Source organism: Belonocnema kinseyi, chromosome 9 (assembly GCF_010883055.1).
Source record: "Belonocnema kinseyi isolate 2016_QV_RU_SX_M_011 chromosome 9, B_treatae_v1, whole genome shotgun sequence".
NCBI classification, from domain to species: Eukaryota; Metazoa; Arthropoda; class Insecta; order Hymenoptera; family Cynipidae; genus Belonocnema; species Belonocnema kinseyi.
Window position 1 is genome coordinate 89819863 of NC_046665.1, and position 24089 is coordinate 89843951.

The 24089-nt window shown below is 26.6% G+C and overlaps 2 protein-coding genes across 4 annotated transcripts; one reads left to right on the forward strand and one right to left on the reverse strand.

The window, feature by feature from the left end:
- Positions 1 to 887: 887 nt before the first annotated feature.
- Positions 888 to 23231, reverse strand: LOC117180171. 2 transcript variants are annotated; one of them, XM_033372528.1, is made up of 2 exons: positions 23213 to 23231; positions 888 to 1323 (listed from the first exon to the last, which is right to left on the reverse strand). In XM_033372528.1, exons 1-2 carry the CDS (start codon positions 23220 to 23222, stop codon positions 992 to 994), a joined length of 342 nt encoding a protein of 113 aa, XP_033228419.1. In that variant the 5' UTR covers positions 23223 to 23231; the 3' UTR covers positions 888 to 991. The 2 variants fall into 2 exon arrangements, with proteins under 2 accessions (XP_033228419.1, XP_033228418.1); XM_033372527.1 differs by lacking the exon at positions 23213 to 23231 and adding an exon at positions 4623 to 4737.
- Positions 2459 to 3270, forward strand: LOC117180172. 2 transcript variants are annotated; one of them, XM_033372529.1, is made up of 2 exons: positions 2459 to 2575; positions 2781 to 3270. In XM_033372529.1, exons 1-2 carry the CDS (start codon positions 2508 to 2510, stop codon positions 3019 to 3021), a joined length of 309 nt encoding a protein of 102 aa, XP_033228420.1. In that variant the 5' UTR covers positions 2459 to 2507; the 3' UTR covers positions 3022 to 3270. The 2 variants fall into 2 exon arrangements, with proteins under 2 accessions (XP_033228420.1, XP_033228421.1); XM_033372530.1 differs by having other exon boundaries at positions 2459 to 2571.
- Positions 23232 to 24089: the final 858 nt, after the last annotated feature.

Genomic DNA, 24089 nt, shown 5'->3' on the forward strand with positions numbered 1-24089 from the left:
TCACAATCACAAATGTCAACAAAATATTTAAGCTTAAAATAATAAAATTAAGTATGCCTCGGGGCACCAAAAATTTTCGGCCTGTCACTGGTCGTTTCTCACAAGCGGTAAGAATTTTTTTGCGAGTATTGGGAATATTGATTGATCATTTCCCAAATTGGTTCCAAAATCCAGAACTAGAAGGTGTAAAGAGAATTTCACGGATTCATTTTAATTTTTGCATAAAAGTGTTTTTTCTATTGTTTCTCGGAGTTTAAATCAATTATTAAATAGTAAAAATAAGAATTTTCGATGAAAACCAATGTTGATTATCCAATAATTGCCCGCAAAATTTAAACTTAAATTAATTAAAGTATAGTTTTTAAAAGAAAATGGTAAAAAACAATTGAAGCAAAACCTGAAGCGGGACCTGTAGCATGATGAAAAAATGAACAGCGAAAATAAAAAGTGTTACTAAAGATGAAACAAAAGATTTGGTGAGAAGGTATATTTTGAACAACAGTTGGTAAGGTAGATTTTTCCCTTTCGTTAAAACTTTTCTCTAATATAATTTTTTTTTCTTTTTAAATAATGCTTTTCGACTTTGCAGTTCAACTTTTCATTAAGCTACAGCCCAGGTTTTATATTTTGTTCTTTTTTTCAAATAATTTTTTTTTTAAGTGGAGAAATTCGTTTCTCGTGTGTTAACTTTATAACCTTCTGATGTGAACAACTTACTGAATTCTGTTTTATTTTTTCTAAAATCCTTTCTATTTTAGTAATTTCCCAGACTGCTTTGGAAATATTACTAGATAAAATTCTTTTTAGTTATCCGAATTTTCTAGAATGTTCAGGCCTTCTTGCAATTATTTTTTTACTTTGGATTCAAATCTTTTATAAATATTCAAAGATGGTTTTTAATTTTTATATCATTTTGATGTTCGTTTAAGAGTCCCAGACAGTCCCAGATTGAGTTCCATAGATTGGAGAGGACAAATTTTTTTTTGTATTGTCACACAAAAATGACTATAATACCAGATGATGCTTTAGGCACTCGTACATTTCCCACAATAAGACCATGAGCTAAACCAGCCGGTATTTTAATACGAAAGTTGTCATTTGTGCGTATTGCCATTACTTCGGAATGATGACTATATATTGGATAAAGAAAACGATCTCCGTGGGCTTCTATGCCAATGATGAAACCTTCTCGTGTTCCCGCAAAATACTTTCCTCTGAGGCTACTAAGGGTACCGTCTCTATTTTTGGTGTAAACGTCACGAAATATATATTCTTGCGGAGCAGGATGTACTTTCGATTTCCGCTTCGCTGGTGAACTTGTTTCTGTAAAAAGAAGAAGAAATAGGTCAATATTGATACTTTGAATATCAATCTGACGCAATCGGGGTTAAATTTTCTAGTACTAGCATCTTTTTAAAGTTCATGGAAACGTTCTCACTACTTATGGTATGACAAATTTGACTCTTTTTCCGATTTTACTCAAAAAAATAGTACCGCTCAGTTTTCCTGAAAATGTTTAAAATTTGTAAATCTAAGAAAAAATGGTCTTGACTACTCATTTTTTAAACGGCATCAATCGATTTCTAATAAAAACCAATTTTACCAGCTGAAGAAACAGCAGGAACTTACATTATCGACTGACGTCAAGGTGAATGTTTTCATTACCATTAGCAGATAAAGTAGAAAACTAGATCTTGTCCGGTGGGTCAACTAGGGTCTGATATAGATTTTTGCTACGGTCGATAATGTAAAAATGTCCTACTAATTTAACTGGTATGAGGCTGTAACCATATATTATTAGAATTACTATTATTATAATTTTACCTCTGAATGGGTATTTTTAATAAAAAATTATTGGTCTACTATGAAATAAAATTTTTTAACAAATCGAATTTTTCAGTTTTGTTATGCTTTTTTTCTACCACTATATTTTCAAGCTTTATATATTTTTTTAAAATCTAGGCTACTTTGGTGTTTCATTTAAAGAAAAATCATTAGATTTCCAATAATATTTACCATTTTTAACCACTTTAGGTTACCTTGAAGCGTATCTCCGGAAATTGGAATTTTTATATAAAAAGAATTAGACTTAAATCAAATAATTTTGGTTAAAAATATTCAAATTCACATTTACCTTCAATACTTTTGGGTTTCTTTCAAGTTTTCCACCGAAAATTTAGATTTTTATTAAAAAATCTTAGGTTATATTTGTTGGTCTTACTGGAAATCGGTATAAATTTTTAAGGAAATAATTTTTTTTTTAATTTTACTATATTCTGACATTTTTTATTAACCCGTGGTTACCACAATTGTGCAAATATGCACAAGTAAAATTTTTAAATCAGTGTCTTTTGTCACTCGGTAGTTGTGAGGGACTCCCCCCCCCCCCTAACCAACCTTAAATATGGCTATCAGGTATTGAGTCATGCCTCGCCGGGCCTAACTTCATTCGTCTCTTACTGTTCGTTAGGCTCACTTTGAAAGTTGAGCTTTGTGCAAATTTGCACATGTGTGGTTTCCTAGTTTGTAAAGTGGGTGCTTTGGAAAAAATTGAATTTTGCCTGATAATCGATAAGTAATTTTACATGGTATTTTTAATGTTTAACATAAATTAATCAAAAAATCATACCTACGTGTTAATTACGTAAATTTTCTAACTTCTTGATTTTTTTATTGAAATTTTCTTAAAGCTTGAGGCTCTTAAGTTCGAATCATTGTACAGAATTATAAATAATGGTAGTACATAATATTAGTGAAAACGAGTTGTCATTTTTTTTCAGAATGGCTGGCGCACCAACTTCTGGTTATAATTTGCGCAGCAGCCGAGCGGGTGTGCGAGCACTAGACGCTTCTTCTGATGAAGATGAAAATGATGGCAGCGACTCGGAAGGAGATGAGGACGAATTTCTTGTCTCTGACATTGAAAATATTGAGCAGGAATCGAATGATCAATTTATCAAAGAGCAACTCATACTGCATCGTGATGCAGTATGCGGTGGATTTTTGCGGAATATGGTGTAGAATTACTTACTTTCAGCTCTGAATCAATATTTTATACTAATATTTTACAATTATAAATGTTTAAACAATAGAAAATATTATTATTTATTAATTATCAGATTTTTTAATGTGTTTTGGCTTCTAGATTAAATATTGACTGGTTTTGTTATGCTTTAAAAATACCTTATTTTCAGACAGCCATATAAAATATTTGTATTTAATTTAATGTGTAGTTGGGAATTTTCCTTGAAGATATTTAATTTTATCTTTAATTTAAAAAAACAAAAGTACAATTTCGATAATTACAAAAAAAGTTACCATTTTTTGAAATAAAAAGGACATTTCAAAACAGTTTTTTTGATTTTCTTCTTTTTTACTATTAAAAAACGGTTTTTTAAAATAATTTTTATCATCATTGAATTTTTCAGTAAATTTTATCACAAGAAATATATATGATAAGCTGCATTTAGTTTATTTATGCACGAGCTATTGAAATTTAAAAATCTCAAAACGCACAAGTGCGGTAAATACGTATGCGCAGATGGAGTATGGTATCCACGGGTTTTCTAATAATCTTGCTATTGTTAATAAAAATCGGTAGACTTAAAGGAATATTTACATCATTTAAATAATCATAAAGTCTGCTAGTGTTTTTCATCGAAAATTAGTTAGTTTAAACAAAAATCATTTGACATCAAAGGTTAAATTAACGAAAAAATATTAAAAATACTTTTTTACAATATTGTTTCTTTTTCAATTTCAATCGGTTAGCTATTATTATTGCTGAAGTTACGACATTTTGAGTATAAGATATTATTTTAAATAGTAGATAAAATTAAATGAAAAATTTTGGTATCAACTTCAATTTAATATTCAAAATTTAAAATTGATAGCAGACCAAATTTCCATAAAATATTTGTTGACAATGTTAGTGGTGTTCCCGGCTCGTATCCAAGATAATATTGCAAAAGCAAATAAAAGATAGCAAGCACAAGGCTGACAGGTTTTAGTTTCCTGACAAGACTTCCATCTAATTAAAATTATCTCCACGTGACAGGTTATATTGAGTCTTGCTTTGTTCACAATATTATTATTTAGAGTAGATTTCAAAATCAACAACATTCCTGTCGTGCATTGTGTCATTCAATTCACTTTCACTATTTTTCATCGAATCGGAAATAATCGATAAGAAAAGTTTTCTTATTGATAAGTAACCTAAATCTCTAAAGGATTGTACAATATTTGCACTAATTGACTTCAGACAAATAAACTTCTGATTTATTATTTGAATAGTGAAATTATAGAAAATTATAATTTTTTTTAGTTAAATATTCAATTATATATTAGAGCGCTTAAGACAATTTGCGCAATGATGAAAAAAGTTCGCAAATTACTCTATGATTCTCTGAATACAGAACAGATATTTCAAAAGTCATACAAAAAATTTCGAACTGTTTTGTTTATTTCGAGGATTGTTTTGAACCTTGTAATAAACGTTAATTGAAATTTGGGAAAATTAGCCTTTGACTCAAGTTTCGATAACTCTTTTTCCATAGAATAAAATTGAAATAATATTAAATATTAAAATAATATAATTATTAAAATAATATGATTATATTTACCAATAGAATAAAGAAAAATCGCCATGGCTAAATATATTGTAGAAGTGAGGATCTTCATATTCTCTGAATAAAATAAATTGCTTTTTTGAGAAAATTATCAACAGTGTGACTGATTCTACAAGATCTTTTATGAGAATGACACTTGACTTCACCAAATGACTCTCTCCGTAAAAGGTTATAGCAAATATAAGAAACCTGATGACACATCTAAGATTACTTAAATAAATAATTAACATATCTGTGCACAAAGTTGAGAAATTATTTTTTCTAGATGACCAGAAAAAAATGGTTGTTTAAACAAAAAAATAGTGAAAAATCAAACCAAAGAATCTTAAATACATTAAAATAAATAATTTTTCGTTTTTAGAAAGCTGACTGTGATTTCAATTCAAGGATTTGTCGTTAGTCTGAGTTTCAGATGTCTTAAAAAATGGAAACTTTAAGAACAAAATATTTGTTTATTAAGAAATACAGAGATTTGAAATATGTTCTAATGCAAGTTAAATTTTTTTAAAATATTTATTACCAGTTCTGCTTATAATAATTACTCTTATTTTTAATTCAAACAGACCCTTATGATTCGTTTAATTATAATTCTCAAACCTCAGTCAAAATGTATCTTATTTTATAACCGCAATATATTTAAAATTTCAACATTTTCGTTCTTTTTTATGACTCAAGAATCTTGTTTTATTCAAAATAGGTCCTTATGTAATTAAATTCACATGTTTTTTATTTAAAATAAGAATACTTTTTTGGTAAAATATCACCTTCTAGTTTTTCCGTTAGAAACTTAATTGCTATCTTAAAAGTTTAATTATTTTATTTAAAATCTTAATCTTTTGTGGAGCATTTGTTCTTCTCGATTTTAAATTTAACTCTCTTCTATAAATTTGTCTGCGTGGCTTACAAATTAAAATATTTTGTTAAAAGCTGAACTATTTGGTTTATAATTTATCTATTTTGTTAAACATTCTCCTATTGCTTAATTTAAAATTTGTCTTTCTGCATTGAAAAATTTAAATATTTCGTTAGAAATGAAACTGTGAGTAATAGAAGTTGGCTACACCAACTTCAAATTTCTAAAAAATAAAAATTGTGCCGAATTGTGTTACATTGATGCTCTCTTGCGCCGTAAAATTTTTTTGAAAAAATGAAAATCTCTGCGCAATACTAAAAAAACGTTTTTTACTTTAGCATCACCAATTGGTCCTTTCTAAAATATGAAAATTGTGATTATTGTGCTAGAATTTGTGTTCTATTTTGTCGTTAAAGACTTTTTTTTAAATTAAAATTACAGCCCAAAATTGAAAAAAAAAATTATGTCAATCGCACCATTCAAGTTAAAACAAAACTTGTGCAAGAAACTAACTGCTACACATAATACTGTGCTGCAAATATAAAGACAAAATCTTTAACAATTTTTGAAAAGAGCACTTGAAACGTGCTTTTGATAAAAAATTTCAAAAATACGAATTTCGGAAACCTTAAAATTGTGCTGCGTTGTACTAGGCTTGACAATAATTATCCCTAATGATAAATTGCACTCAAATAAATATTTTTCAGAAAATGCAATCTTTTTAGAATTGAAATAAATTTCTAACCCATATTTTTCAAAAATACACATTTCGAAAAAGGACAACTTAACGTAATTTTCCATCTTTCGTAATTCTGAAATTGAACATTTTTTTAGTCACTTTTTTCGAAAATTGTTCAAAGTTTTGACTTCATAATTGTAGCAACGTAGTATGATTAAAATGTAGTTTCTAGCAGAATGTTTTGTCAAAAAAAAAAGTTTCCGGTTGACATAAATATGCTTTCTTATTTTGAGGCTAAAATTTTCATTTTTTCAACGAAAAACAAATTACCGCACAATAGATCACAAATCTAGCACAATTTTCCTTTTTTCGAAAAAAAGTCAATTAGCGAGGCTGAGATAAAAAAACTTTTTTTGGTGGAGGGGGGTCGGGTTAAATTTGCATTTCTTCAAGAAAACTTTTACGACAAAATAGTGCAAGAATCTATCAGAATTGAGTAGAATTAAAATTTTTTGAGATTTTAATTTCGCGTTGCCAACTTTTTGGACAGGATTCGAAAATTGGATTGAAAATTCGTCTTCATAGGTTTAAAATTCATTTATTTAGTTAAAAGATTTTAATAATCCCTTTTATACTAAAGTTCAATTATTCAGTTGAAAAAACATCTATCTTTGTTTAAAATTTGTTTGTTTTGTTGCAAATTTGTCTTTTTGATAGAAATATAATCTTCCGGATTGAAAATTTAATTACTTGTTTCAAAGTTGACCCATTAGGTTGAAATTTTATTTTATTGATTAAAGATCCATCCCATTAAAATTACAAATTTTACCTTAATATGAATTCCTTTTTGTTCTTTACATATACTGTTTTAAGAATAATATAACAGTTAAGAATTTATTTTATATAAAAATTCATCTCTTTGTTGGAAATTTGGGTTTTTGCTTGAAGTTTTAACGTTTTGGTTTACTTTTTTTCTTTTATGACTCAAGAATCTTTTTTAGTTTAATATTCTGCTCTTTCTTCAAAATTTGCCTTTTTTGCTTAAAATTTTAATATATTGGGTAATATTTTTTCTTTTATGTCTGAAGAATCTTTTTTGGTTGAAAATTCGCCTCTTTTTTTAAATTCAGCTATTTGGCTACTAATGCTACGGTTTAGTTGATCATTGATTGTGTGTGTGTTATTTTTTTCAACTATGTGGCTGAAAATTTGTGTTCGTGCATCCATATTTTATCCATGTGGTTATAAAATTAAACTATTTTGTTGAATATTCTACTATTTTTTAAAAAATCCTCTTTTTGTTCGGAAATTTAACTGCTTTATCAAAAATTCGGATTTTTGAAACAATAATTGGATCATTTGTTTAAAAATGCTAGTGTCTATAGTTGAAGTTGATTCTATTTTTTTTTTAAATTCGACCATTGCCAGGAAGTTGGCAATGCCAACTTTAAATTTCGAAGAAATGAAAATTGTGCTGAATTATAAAAAGATTTCCTTTTCAACAAAACATTAAATTCAGTGCAATTCGTCATCAGAGATAATTATGGCGCTAGTTTAGCACAACTCATCACAAGCTCCAGATTTTCGAAAGTCGTATTTTTTAAAAATTTTTGTCAAAATCGCATTCCAAGTTTAAAAATATTACATATTTTTGGGAAATATTCATTTGAGTGCGATTTGTCATTAATGATCATTATGGTGCTAGCCTAGCACAACTTAGCATAAGTTTCTGTTTTTCGTAATTCTAAAATTAAACATTTTTTTCACATTCCTTTTAGACCCTTTTACGAAAATTGTTTAACATTTTGATTTCATAATTGCAGATTGAAAATTCATCTATTTAGTTAAACGCTTTTAATCGCCTCTTTCCTTCTTAAGTTCAACTATTGGGTTGTAAATGCAACTATTTAGCTTGACATTGACTCTTGAGGGGTTCAAATCTTTTTTTGATGATCTACGACGAAGAAGGAGATATGTGAAAATGTTTTTAAATGTCGTGGCGTAGCTCTTAAGCAGCCTTTAAAAGAAAATCTTTATAAAATTCTCAGTCCAAATTTTAAATAATTTTATCAATAAGATATCAGCCTGCTATCTGAAATCATCAGATGGCATCGAAAACGTTTTAAATAAGTCCAATTCAAAGATGTTTTATAATAGCAAAACTTAATTTGTATGTTCTCGTTCCACATCAATATCGTGGGGTAAAAATCAAAGTTATCAAGGACATCTTTCATGCATGTAATTAAACACTATTTCAGATACAAAATACAAATTTTCAATTTTATCCGTTTGTTTCAAACAAAAAATTAACTGTCTTCCATAAAATATCAGTTTTAACAAAATACTTGAATTTTCAACAAATTAAATAAATTTTTGAAAAATAATTAAATGTCAACTACGAAAAATGAAGTTTCGTTTAAAACCAATAATTTTACACCAGACAACCGAATTTTCAGTAAATAAAGATTTTTCAGTGATCAAATAAAGAAAGAATTTAAACTAAACTGTTGTTCCATTTTCAAGCCAAAAGACGAATTTTCTCGAAAAGAATTAAATTTGCAGTGATTACAAAAATAATTTTCAACAAAATAGTTGTTTTTTCACCCACGAGATAAACATCTATTCAAAAAAAGTCACAAAAAAGTAGTTTATTTTTTACCCAGCAAGTTCAATTTTCAAGCAAAAAGGATCAGTTTTAAAAAAAATTAGTTAAACAATTAACCTAAGAGATCAATTTTATTCTAAAAATATGAATTTTCGAAAAAAATGATTTCTCCACGTATTGATTGAAACAAAATATTTAAGTGGTTAAACAAAGAAGATTAATTTTCTACCAAATAGTTGCATTATCATTCAAGAAAGTTGACATGTCTACTAAAACAAAGTTTAAAATTGAAAATACAGATTTTCAAATAATTTATTTGAATTTGCATATAAAAAAATTTAGTTTGACTTTTTAAAATTAAAATGTAAGTAGCAGACAAGAAGTAAATTTCTTATGAAAATTTTCAATCTGAAAGAACGATTTTTTAATAAAACAGTTAAATTTTCAACCAAAAGAGATGACTTTAAAAAAATTGATTAATCTTCAAACAAAGAGTTCTATTTTGATCAAAAAAAGATTGAATGTTTACTAAAATAGATGAAATTTCTAATCCAAAAGACAAGTTTAAAAAAAGTGGAATTTTCATTTAAGAAAAGTTTAAGTTGACTTTTTAACCCCAAAATATAAATTTTAAACAATTAAGTTTTCTATAAAATAGTGGAATTTTCAACTAAACAAGTGAATTTCTAACCAAAAGGAATGATTTTATAATAAAATTGTTAAATTTTCAATAAAAAGTTGCGTTTTTATCACAGAAAGATAAAATTTCTACTAAAACAGAGAAATTTATATACCTGAAAGACGAATTTAAACAAAAAATTTGATATTTAGCTAAAACAGATCGCAGTTGACTTTTTAAAACCAAATTGTGAATTTTAAACAAGTCATTTTTTTTTAATAATTAAATTTTTATCTAAACAATTGAATTTTCAACCTAAAGGGATGATTTTTTTACAAAATGGTTAAACTTTTTAAAGAAAAAGTTGCATTTTTATCCAAGGAAGACGCAGTTTCTTCTGACAGATTAATTTTGAAAATAAAAATTCAAATTTCCAAAAAAATAGTCGAATTTTCATCCATAAAAGATTTTAATTTAACCTGTCAACATCAGAGTATGAATTTTACATAAGTCATTTTTCTTCAAAGATACTTGAATTTTTAAAAAAACAATTGAATTTGTAACCAAGTTTTAGTCTGTTTGAAAATATTTTAGGACATTAAAAATGATTTCCAAAGATTTCAATGATTGTAAGGGGTTTCAAAAGCTCTTAAAGTAATTCAATATATTTTCAAAGATTTCCGAAAATATCGCTAGATATCATATAGTTGTACAGAATTTTATAATATTTCAATGAATTTTGAAAATTTTATATACAAGAATAGAGAGATTTCAAAGACTTTTCAATATTTCAAAGTATTTCGATATATTTAAAAGAATTTCAAATATTTTGTAGTATTAATATATATATATTTACGGAGATTTAAAAAATCCCAAGAAATTTTAAAGGGCTTAAAAGAATTTAATTTATTTCAAAAGATTTAAAAGGATTTTAAATATTTGAGGGCAGTATAAAAGATAACGAGATATTATCATGGAATTTCAGTAATCAGTTAAATGGTGGAATTTCAAAAAATTTTACAGGATTTCAAATATCTTAGGGTATGTTTAATAGATATTAATAATTTAAAATGCTTCTAAAGGATTTTATATATTTTATGGTTTTTGGCAATTTTTATGTAATTCTAAAGAGTTTTCTAAGGATTTTAAATATTTTAGGATATGTTAATAGTTTCCGAGAAATTTTTGTATTGATTTATAAGGACTACAATGATTTTAAAGTATATAAAAAAAATCTTAAAGCATTTAAATAATTTTAATCAATATTCAGGGTATTTTTAAAAAATCCCATGGAATTCTCATGCGTTCAAAAAACTGCATGGGATTTTGAATGATTCTGAAAATTTTTAAATATTGTAGTTTATTTTAAGAGATTCCAAAGAATTTTTAGTTGATTACAGTAATTTCACTGGATTTAAAAAGCATTAAAATACTTTGAAACATTAAAAACTATTTCAAGTTATTTTCAGGAGCTTCAAAAAGTTTTAAAGAATTTGAAAAATTTTAATATTTTAAAGAATTTCAAATGATTTAAAACGTTTGAGGATATTTCAAAGAATTGCAAGATATTTAAATTAATTTTTTAGGATTTCATACCATATAATCAGATTTCGTAGAATTTCACAGGATTATATAATATTTTAATGAATTTTAAATAATTAATTTATGAAAAGCAAAGTATTTTCTAGAGTTTCAAAGATTTTAAGAGTTTTCAAATATTTTTTGGAATTCACCCAGGGGTTTTAATATTTGACTAGCAGTCTTGCGCGGACCACATCGCGCGCCTATTTGTCTTTTTATGAAAAAGAATAAATGAAAAGCCTATCTTTTCTATGTTATGCATATTTAATGAATGTTACAAAATATTAGTATAAAATAATAGAAGACACCAAGGGATGAGTTCTGTATCTGAAACTATAATTAATCTTTCATAATAGGATTTCAACCAATTTTATATTTTTTGGTAGAAAATAAAATTAAAGTATTTTATTCCAAATGAGCTTCTCTTATTAAAAATTAATTTACACCTAACATTGATGAATGATATTTATTACAATTTTGTAATTCACGTTGAAGATAATCAAATTCTTTAAATAATGAACTTTTCATTTTTACACCACAATTTTTATAAATCAATGTAGCAAAATTTTTGAACACGCATTATAATAATCAATAACCTTATAGGTAGAAAAACACGTAATAAGCTTGTTGCCACTCTGTAAACTCCCCCCTGGAAATCTTGGTCAAGTCTCCCCAATGTTAGTTCCTGAGTTCAATGTCATACAAATTTTCGTAATGACCGTTTTGAATGCAAATTTCTGCCAATTGTCGAATCTCGGGCTTAGTTAAGTCTCCCACTTTCCCCTGGACTTTTCACATTAAACTTTATGAAAAACATAAATATTTTCTTTAAAATTTAACTTATAATTATTTTATTTCAAATAACACTGAAATTAATGAAATTTTGTATTAAAAATAACACTTTCAACAAATAAATACTTGAAAACTTATCATGTGGGGTGAAGGTATTGTGAAAAATGTGTTTTATGGCAATATAAGGATGGGAAAGGTGTTATAAGTGTTTTACAGAAAAATAGTCAAAAGTTTAAGAATTGGGACAAATGTTTTTATTTCCTAACTGATAATTCTTTACTTGTTGAAAATTCGTCTTTTTAGTTGAAAAATTCATAATTTCAGTTAAAAATTCTTTTCTTTGGTTAAAAATTTATTATTTGTTTGAAAATTCTTTTTTTTCGGAAATTCAACTATGACATCATTGGTAGAAAATTATTTTTTTGTAATTAAAGTATGATCTTTTTTGGTTAAAAATCTAACTAATTGTTGAAACATTCAGGGATTTTGTTAAAAAATCGTCTTTTTTAGTAGAAAATTAATCTTCTTGTTTGAATGAATCTTGCTGATTTAGGACTCAACCATTTTTCTGACAATTTTTCTTTTTAATTAATTTATTGAAGTGGATATTTAACTTTACATTTTTGGTTAAAAATTTATTGATATTTTTAATTACATTCTGTTTTGGTAGAGAACTTATCTATTTTTTTTAAATACAGTTCTTTAAGTTGAAAATTATTTTTTTTAACTAAAAACTGAACTATCCCATTTTTCGTTAAATATTAATTTAATAATTGAAGGTTCATCTGTTTCGGTTTAAAACGAACCTTTTTGATTGATAATTCAAGTATTTTCTTCAAATTTATATTTTTTTTAAATTAATTTCTATGATGGTAAAATTTACTTATATTACTTTTGGTTAAAACATGATATTTTTTAGATAAAAATCATGTATGTTTAAAACTTTTTTGATTTTGTAGAAAATTCGAAATTTTTTGTAGAAAAATTATATTTTTCATTGAAAATTAATATTTTTCATTAGGAATTTAGTTATTTAAAAAAAATTCCTTTTCAGTTTGTCAAAAAATAATTCCATTAAAAGAAATTTCCATTCTACTATTTTTGGTTGAAAATTAATATTTTAAATGGAAAATTGACCTTTTTTACTTCATAATTTAATTTTTTTAATTTTTCTGTTTTGGTAGAAAATTAATCCTTTTGGTTTAAAAGCAATCTTTTTTCGATTAAGATTGAACTATTTGGAAACAAATTTATCTGTTTTGATACATTATTTATAAATTCATAATTTTGTTGAAAACTCGTCATTTTTGGTAGAAAAATAAACTTCTTAATTGAAATTTCATCTTTTTTTCGAGAATTTTATTATTTTGTTATAAATTCCATTTTTGGTGAAAAATTTACTCATTTAAGAAAAAAGTCGATTATACCATTTTTGATAGAAAAATGAAATTAAAAAAAATGAATTTTTTTGTTGTTGAAAATTTAATTGTTTCAAAACCGTCTTTTTAAGGTAGGAAATTAATCTTCGAGGTTGAAAATTCATCTTCTTCAGTGAGCGTTCAATTATTTTTTTGAAAATTCCTTCAAAGCTAGTCAAAAATTAATTTATGTAAAATAAAATTGGATTATATCATTTTTGGTGAAGAATTGATATTTCAAATTAAAAATTGATCTTTTTTAGTTGAAAATCCAACCATTTGTTTGAAAATGCACATATTTCGAAGAAAATTCGTGTTTTTGGTAGGAAATTAGTCTTCTTGGTTGAAAATTGATCTTTGGACTATGGTGTCTGTCTGTCCGTTCGGCCGTCCGTCCGTAAACACGATAACTCTTGAAAAAATGAACGGATCAAATTCCTCAACTATTCAACTATTTTCTTGATTTTGTTTTGTTTACTAAAAATTAATGTATTTAAGGAAAATTTGCATTATATCATTGTTGGTTGAAAACTAATTGTTTTTTGTAGAGAATTAATTTTATGGGTAAAAAATTAATCTGTTTTTTATTATTTTCAATATAGATGTCCAAATTTATTATATTGTTCTAGGATTGAAAATTAATTTAGTTGAAAACAATTAACATCTATATAAGGTTTCTCACAATTTATAATAATAATTTTTGTACAAACAGGTTATTTTCAAAATAACAAAAAAGGAATAAAATAATAAAAAATTTAATATAATTGCATATACGTCACTGAAAAAATAATTTGTAAACAACTTTTTCAATTGAAAATTGTTTCGTTAAATAAAAAATTTATGACAAAACTTTTTCGACTACACTGGTATTGTTTCCTCATCAATTGTACTTCTTTAAAATAAAATAATGTTTTAAGAGTACTGCAAGATTTATCAATAGTCCTTAATAAAAAATTTTTTTATTTAAAAATGAATAATTTTCATTTTTTATTAGTTCACAACTAAGATATTAATCTAAAAATAATGCTTCCGATAGTAAAGCTGCGTACCTACAATATATTGGGTACTTTTCCCAGATTTAATAAAACTCACTGATGAAGGCCACCATTGTGTGCCGAAATGTTTGAAACAACTTAATTAATTTCAATTCACCTAACCTTAAAGCCAACAACTTCTATTGTTTGGTGTCAAATTCATCTAGTTTAATTGAAATTTTCAATAATCTGTAGAAAGTTTAATTTTTTTGATTGAATATTAACTTTTATGAACGAAAAACTGCATTATTCTATTTTTGTTTAAAATTTGATATTTTTATTGAATCTTGATCTTTTTTAGTGAAAAATGGAATTATTGGTTTGAATATTTATGTATTTTGTTGAAAATTTGTGTTTTTTGTTAAAAATATAAAACTACTTCCTTGAAAATTCATTTTTTTATTGAGAATTCAACTGTTTTGTTGAAAGTTCCTTTATAGTTAGTCAAAAATTAATTTATGTAAGATAAAATTGGATTATACCATTTTTGGTAGAGAATTGATATTTGAAGTTAAAGATTGTTCGTTTGTAGTTGAAAATTCAACCATTTGTTTGAAAATGCACATATTTCGACGAAAATTCGTTATTTTGGTAAGACATTAGTTTTCTTGTTTGAAAATTCGTCTTCGTGATAAAGAACAAAACTATTAAGTTGCACATTCCGTTTTTTTTTGTTTAGTTAAAAATTAAATTATCTAACTGAAAATTTAACTATCCTACTTTTGATGGGACACTGAAATTTGGAATTAAAAATTGATGTTTTTGGGTTGAAAATTCAATTATTTGTTTCAAACATTGTCTTTTTTTATATAAAATTAATCTTCTTGGTTGAAAATATATCTGTTTGCTTGAAAGTACAACTGTGTATCATCAAATGCATCTATTTTAGTAAAATTTCAAATAATTTGTTGAAATTCAATTGTTTGTTAATTAATATTAATTCTTTTAACTAAAAAGGAATTATCCTATTTCTGGTTTTATATAATTATATTTTTAATTAAAAATTTTTCTTTTTTAGTTAAAAACTCCACTATTTGTTTGAAAACTTATCTTTTTGATTAGGGTTCAATTATTTTGTTAAAAATTGATTAAAATTTCAATTGGAAAATTTCAGGATAAAAAATTATATTCTTAATTTAAGATTAATTTTTTTGTTTGAAAACTCGTCTATTTGGTATAAAATTATTCTTCTTTGTTAAAATCTTATCTTGTTTATTGAGGATTCGACTGCTTTCTTGTTTTTTATTATTCTTAACATAGATGTCCAAATTCGAATTTTTGTCTTAGATCAGAAAAAAACGTCTGCCATCATTTACTATAAAACAATTTTAATCGCTGAGAGATTCTGCTAAAGAATGTGTAGAACCTGCCTGATATTAAGTGAATTCTATTTTATTTTAAATACTCTTTATAATATTGTTCTTGCATTGAAAATTAATTTAGTACGAAATTCTATCATTTGTTTAAAAAAATGTTAATAGAAAATTAATCGTTGTGATTGAAAATTCATCTTTTTTGTTAAAACTTTAAATATTCGGTGTCAAGCTCATCTGTTTAAATTAAAATTTGTAATGATCTGTAGAAAATTTCATTTTTTTTATTGAATATCAACTTTTATGAACTAAAAACTGAATTATTCTTTTTTTTAATATTGAACCTTCATCCTTTTAGTTAAAAATTATTTTATGGGTGGAAAATTAATCTGCTTTTTATTATTCTTAACATAGATGTCTAAATTCAATTTTTTTGTCTTAGATCGGAAAAAAACTTCTTGTAGAATATGCTATAAATAAATTGTAATCGCTGAGAGATTCTGCTAAATAATGTGTAGAAGCTGACTGATTTTAAGTGAATTCTATTTTATTTTCAATACTTTTTATAATATTCTTCTTGCATTGAAAATTAATTTAGTTGAAAATTCTATTATTTGTTTTAAAAAAATGTTAATAGAAAATTAATCGTTGTGATTGAAAATTCATCTTTTTTGTTAAAACTTTTACTATTCGGTGTCAATTTTATCTGTTTTAATAAAAAATTTAAAATAATTTGTAGAAAATTTCATTTTTCCGTTTGAATATTAACTTTTATAAACTAAAAACTAAATAATTCTATTCTTGTTTAAAATTTGATATTATTTATTGAAACTTCATCTTTTTAGTTAAAAATTATTTTATGTGTGAGAAATTAATCTGTTTTTTATTATTTTTAACATACATGTTCAACTTCGATTTTTCTGTCTTATATCAGAAAAAACGTCCTGGATTATTTACTATAAAACCATTTTAATCGCTGAGAAATTCCGATAAATAAGGTATAGAACCTGCCTGATTTTTAGTGAATTCTATCACATTTTTAATAATTTTTATATTATTGTTCTTGGATTGCAAATTAATTTAGTTGAAAATTCTATTATTTGTTAACGAAGATTTTTTTAAATAGGAAATTAATCTTTGTGATTGAAAATTCATCTTTTTGGTAAAACTTTTACTATTTGGTGTGAAATTCGCCTGCTTTGATTACAATTTGAAATAACCTGTAGAAAATTTCATTTTTGTATTGAATATTAACTTTTATAAGCTAAAAACTGAATTATTCTATTTTTGTTTAAAATTTGAAATTTTTTATTGAAACTTGATCTTTTTTAGTTAAAAATGGAATTATTTGTTTGGAAATTCCCGTGCTTTGTTGAAAATTGGTGTTTTTTTGTCAGAAATATAGAACTTCTCCCTTGAAAATTAAACTTTTTGATTGAGAATTCAACTATTTTGTTGTCAATTTCTTTTTGGTTGGTCAAAAACTAATTTCTTGCCGACACATTAGGTGATAATGAAAGTGCCCGTACATCCCTATACTATGTATATGTTGCTGGAGGTTTTCAAAATTGTGTTTTTATAACATAAATATTGAGTATTTGGCTAAATTTTTGGCACGTATTAAGATCCGATACATCCATAAAACTGTACATAATTCATTCAATCCCACATTTCTTAAACCATTTATTATTTAAAGCATGTAAAATATTGGAAGCCTATATATTTTATGCAGCTGTTTTGTGATGAACGTAAAGTGCAGGGAGTTTAATGGCACTTTTCTGATATTAAGCAACGTTAGTGTAACATTGGGGTATTTTCATTTATAAGTTAATGTTTTATTTATTATTTGTATTCAATATAAATATCAACATTAAGTATTATTCCTGTGAAGCATGGAATTTATTATAAAGTTTTATTGCTGATATAAAATACGGTAGCAACTCATTAAGATTTTGAGATTATATTACATTTTGCAATTCAAGAGCGAGCTACTCGCAGTTAAAAAATTTATCAAAAAGACGTAGGATAAATACATAAAAAGCTACTTTTTATTTTAATCCTGATTAAAATAGTTTCTGTTTTTTCATAAAAAATTTTATAAATTTGAATGAAATTTTCGTGAAAGTTGTATGAAAAATTTCACTAATTTTCAATGTATTTCAAACATGGAGTATTTTTTTTGGTATTAAGAAAAATGAGCGAAAGCTAACTTTTGTAAAGTTTTATATTTTCGTAACTTTTCATAGCAAAAAATAATATTTTATAGATTTTTATAGGTATACAAATTATTTACATTAAAGTGGAAAAATCATCTAATTCTGCGATCAGCAGTTGGCTCTTGTATTCTAAAATTAATTCCCAACCTCAAAATCTCAAAAAGTTATCGTATTTTACACCAGCAATGGACTTTGATAACAAAAATGATCACAAATTCCATGCTTCAAAGGAATATTGCTTAATGTTAATGTTTATATTATTAAAAAATAATAACTTAAACTTTTACTTGTAATTGAAAATATACTAACCCTACCGATAGAAATCTAAGAGTATATGCTAAAGATTCTCAAGACTCTGAGAAGCTCTGAGAAATTCTCCGCAGGTACTCAGGTAGATATATTTAATGGCCAAGATAGCTGGTTTAAATGCTTTGAAGGTTTTTAAATGTCCTGTCGGAAATTGAAATAAGAATACGACCATAAATAACAAGCAGAGAAGCTTCAATTGAAATAAGAATTCAACCATAAATAACAAGCAGAGGCCCTGTATTGCGGCGGTACGGGCTATTATTCCCAAGAGTGATCCAAAAATACTTGCGCATGCTTGAACTGTGCGTCGTTTATTGGCTCTAGTTCGCGTACGTATTTAAAAATCAAGTACAGGCGCACACCGTAGCCAATGAACGTCACTCAAATCCAAGCAAGCGCAGATCAAGCCAGCTCCGTTGGGATCATTAACTTCAAGAAAACACCTGTAACGTTCCATTACTGTCTAACTCACGGATGCCTCTGTCCAAAGATATTTTTGCTCTGTCGCACTCGTGTAACTATGAAAGAACGAGCAATCGTGACAATTCTTTCGATATTTTCCAATGCTGTCTAACCTACTAACGCCTCGTGTCGCATGCATATAGCAATGAAATCGAGTATTGTGACAATCGAAATCGACAATATCGTTTAGAGATTTTATATTAAGGATACCTAGATTCTTTGAATTCTCTTAATTCTACCCACTTTAATAAATGGGTTTTTGTTTCTATGTTTAATTCATGCTAAATTGTTTTAAAATGAACTTAAATTTGTATGGAGTGCACCAAATTCCTGTAAATTATTTTGTATTTTTCATTACTTACTTGAAACTTTGAATGCAATACAATTTTTTCATATTCTGGAATTGTATTAAATTTGGTTTAATTCATGTTTATTTTAGAGGAATTGCATTGAAATTTACTGATTGAATTTTTTTGTTATATTTTAAATATGATTAGTCACTTTTACACTTTTGAAACTTTTTAATTAGGCTCCGGCTGCCCCATAAATCATACATTTAACATAATTTTACTCCAGTTATAAAACATCCGTAAAAATTTACAATATTATAATTTTGGTCTTTAAATTTTAATGGTCAGAGATAAAGAAGAATTAGTTCAATTATATAGTCTGAAGTAAAAACCTATTAGTCATTGTATTATCTAACAATTTATTGGCGCAAGAATCAACATAATTAGAAGAAGTAAAAAAATGCTAGCCCCTGAAGTGAATGAAAAAAGTTTTCTTTGCAATTATAAAAGTATAAAAAATCAAATGAAAATATTTATCTTTCGACAAATTAGCATAGATATTATTAAAGAAATTTTATTACTAACTGGAGATAGAAAGTCTTAATATTTGTATTGATACCGAATATTGCCCTTTTCCCTTATAACTTCTATTCTCTTTCAGTTAATTATAGGCGAAATTCTCATCATGTTCGAGTAAGAGATTCTAATCTGAAATTGCCAATCGGTAAATGTACATTTAATGTATTTGCCAAACTGATCGAACACGACACACGTAATTTTAGTTTATAATGGTCGGCAACACGATATGCCAATCAAACACCCCATTTCCCCTAAACAAAAACGAGGTCTCTGCTCTTATATCCTCTGATACACACCTATGTTTGCCTTGTATTTTTCTCCCAAATTAGGATCGATTAAAAATAAGTCACGTGGTATTAGTCATTTACACATAATCCATATTGGCGTAATTATCAGCTTTTAAAATACACTTGAACCTTGTATTTGGAATTTATATTGTCGAAGGTATGAGCCGTTCACAATTTTAAAAGAATTAAATTATTTTTTGCAACACAATTATTTACTAAGGTTGCAACGCTTTAAAGCGTGATTAAACGTTAGGAAAATTAATTTTTGCAGAAGAAACAGTAAGAAAACTTATAAAATTTTGCGTTAAACAAGCCCTAGTAGAGAAATGTTTGATCTTTTGAAGGGAATATACTGCGTGAGAAGTTTGTAAAAAAAATTCAAGAATTTCTCGAATTTTGTACGTTGACTTCATCTCATGGCATCACCTACGAAATTTTAAGCAAAAATTTGAAATTTATATAAGACAGTTTTGAACGTCCTATCTTTAATTCCAGTCAATAAAATTCAAATAATCTTTATGGGTTCCTGAGATATAGCTAAGAATGTCCAAGCGTATCTGAAACCAGACGCAGCCTTTTTAAGCGTCTCCGCATCATTTTTCGGGAACCCATAAAGATTTTGAAAGTTTCATTGACTAAAATTATGGGCTAATTTATGGGCTACGTGGTGTAAATTTGATGTTTTTTGCTATTTTTTCTTAAGTTCCCAAGCGTGTCTGAAAACTGTAGCAAACTTTCCAAGCGTGTCACCGTCAGGTTACATAATTGAGATTTTTAGTTATATATCCGGATCCCATACAGACTTTAAAAGTTTTATGGGCTAGAATTAAAGGTAAGACTTTATGGGATGCGTTGTGTAAAATTAAGAATTTTTTAATTTTAACATTACCAAGCGTGTCTGAAACCCCATGCAGTCTTTCCAAATATGCCTGCGTCAAATCTAAGATCAGACATTTTCAGTCATATCTTGGAATCCAATAAAGATGTTTAAAGTTTAATTGAGTACAATGAAAGTTATATTAAAAAAAAATCTAAAATGTCGAAGCGTGTATAGAATTAAAGATAAGTCTTTATTGGACGTGCGGTTTGAAATTTTATATTTTAATTATACAATTTTTTTTAAGAAGTCGAAGCGTGTCTGAAACCTGACGCAGAATGTCCAAGCGTGTTTGTGTCAGACTTAACACCAGACATTTTTATTTATATCTCGGGAACCTATGAAGATTTAAACTTTTGTATTGTTAGAATTAAAAATAAGACTTCACGGGATGAGTGATATGAGTTTTAGATTTTTTTCTAAGAGGTCTAAGCTTGTTTTTAACCCGACACAGACTGTCCAAGCGTTTTTGCATCGGGTTTCAAATTAGAAATTATTAGTTCTATCTCGGAAACCCATAAAATTTCTTAATTTTTCATTGGCTACAATTAAAGATTAGGCGTTATAGGCTGTGTGGTATATCTTTAAGATTTTTTCTCTCTAAAATGTCCAAGTGTGTCTGAAATCCGACAGTGTCTTTTTCAGGCATGCCTGCGACCGGTTTCAGACTAGACATTTATATTCATATCTCGGAAAACCACGCAGATATTTAAAGTTTTATTGGCTAGAATTAAAGGTGACACTTTACAGTTTGTCTGTTATAAATTTCAAAATTTTGTTTGTACATTTTCTATGTCGTGTCATAAATTGAAGTCAAGGTAGAAAATTCGAGAAATTAATGATTTCTTTCAACTTCGCACGTTGTATATATTCTCTTTAACAGATCAGAAATGTCTCTGTTCCTAGCTATTTGACGCGGAATTTTACAAGTTTTTAAACAGTTTTTTAACAAAATTTTTTCTTTTTTTTAAAGATTAATTACGCTTCAGCAGTCATTTCTAGTACCGCACATACTAAATATCTAGATAATTTTTAATGGTAGTTTAATATCTTTTGGAATTAATTTTTCTTTTATAGTTATATTTACGAGCGGATATTCAATTATACTTTCGTGAATTTAAATTACTTATGAAAGCTGTATTAATAATTGACTTATTAATAGTATAAATAATAATTATTTATTCATTCATTCTCTCTATACTGAAGCAGGTTTAAGAATGCTTTCATTTTTAAACAAAAATTGGAATTTAAAAATTTGAAACGCTTTAAAATAGTGTTCTCTAATTACTTTCAAATTCATCTTGAATATTAACTGCTACGATAAAGATTCACAATATTAAAAAATTTTAAACGATGAAAATCACAGTCATTGTTTTTTGACGTGAATTAAATTTTTTTATACAAACTTGTATCCAATTACGTTGAATTTCTCTTGATCTGCATGATTTGATACCTATTATTAACATATTTCACATTTTCAAAATTCTAGAATTTTATTTAAAATTATAGTTTTAAATGCGCCATTCTAAACAAAATTAAAATTTTTGAGGACCTTAAATTAAAGGCTTTTTTGTTGTAAAAGCGTAAATTCGAAAATCTTTGATTTGTAATTTCTTAATTTTTGTAGTTATTAAATTTCGAATTTCCCAATGTTGTATTTTTAAATTTAGAGATTGAAAGGGTCAGGATAATTTCGCTATTAAATCACTAAAAATTACAACATTGCTAAACTTTAAAACGAAAATAAAAGTTTAATTAATTCATTACATTTTAATATAATTTTAAATCTGCAGATTTAAATATTCTAAATGGTTAGCTTTCAATTTTAAACCTTCAAAATTAGCTGGTTTAAAATTTTTTTCAAAATCGTAAGGTGTAAAATTGAAACACTTGATAGTTTTTTAATTTTCAGGTACAATATATTTGTAATAAAACAATTTTGAATTAATTGCCTCCAGAATAACTCCAAACCGTGAAAAACAAAGGCAATATTTTATCAAATCCAATCTTTAAAAATTGACTAGTTTGTAAAGCCAGGCATTCAAAATTGAATTATTATTGTTTTGAGATTTTTTTCCAAAATACTGAAGATTACAAGATGGGCGTCATGAAATTCTACTAAAATGGGTAAAAAAAACCTTTTAAGTTTAACTTAAAAACACAATTTTCCAAGAAAATAGATTAATTTTGAATTTTAAACAAACCAGTTTAATTCTTAATTCACACAGATTAAATTTTAACCAAGCATTTGCATTTTTAACCGTGGTCGTGCGGTCGCACGGACCGCATATGAGCTTTGAATTCACATTAGTCATCAACTACACGAAGACCCTTAACGTTCCTACTAATAACGGCAGCCTCGAGGATTACCAGGAAGAAGGCACCCACATATCAAAACTATCGTGCGGTCTTTAAGACCGCACGACGATACATTCAAGTTAAAGTTTATTATCAGGAAACATACTAAATAATGTTCTCTAATAATAGAAAACGTACTAAATAATGATCACTAATAGAAAGAAAACACGAAAGAAGGGGCCCACTTATCAGAACTATGGTGCGGTCTCTAAGACCGCATGACCATACCTGAAGTTTAACGTTTATTATCAGGAAACTTACTGAATAATGTTCTCAAATGAAAAAAAACGTAACACCTGGATGCTCACATACCTATAAACATCAAGATTCGCTTATAAATATAGTATCTTTCACGAGGGAAACTATTCTTAAATATAACTGATGAATCAATATGTTTTAGTTTCTTATCGTCAGACGAAACAGAATTTCTACTTATAAGCGATCTCGCGTGCTGAACGACGCCTTTTCGTTCTCAGTTTCAAAAAGGAATCAAGCAGCATTTATATCCGGTTGATAATTATGAGCTACCTCGAGAAATTCTCAACTACGAAAAGTATCGCGTTCCCAAGCACGTCACGATACAGTTGTTATCGACATGAACTTCGAACTGAACGTCGACCCTCTATAGCTGAAAATAATCCGCATTGGAACTGCATAGTTCTCCACATTTCCGTTTCCTTCAAAAGTTTTTATTTTCTGATTGAGGGCAGTGCTCCCACTTTGGCTCCTCAACCGCAATGCGCATGCGCTGCATCGGCAGAATCATTGGACGCTGATCGCGCGCTTATTTGAAACTGTTCAATATGCAAATCAATTTTTTTCAATATATGAAATTCATAAAGTACAAAAAAAATATTACTGATGATTTAAAATTTGGTTATTGATTTACAATATTTGAATTAATAAAATTATTAAATACAATTCTTTTTATTACATAATTAATATTAAAGCGTTTCTTTAATTAATTATCAAAGATATTCATTCAATTTAATTAATCTTTCTATTAATGGGTAAAAACAATGTTTTAAGTTCATTGGGTTAGAAGTTGACAATTTTAATACGAAATTTAATGACATTTGCAATTCAATTGCGGATTTGGTTTTAGATTCCGTAATTCACGTAAAGTAGAGATCATTTTAATTGAGTGATAATTTATCACTTTGAATTAATAATTTAGGCCTGGAAACAT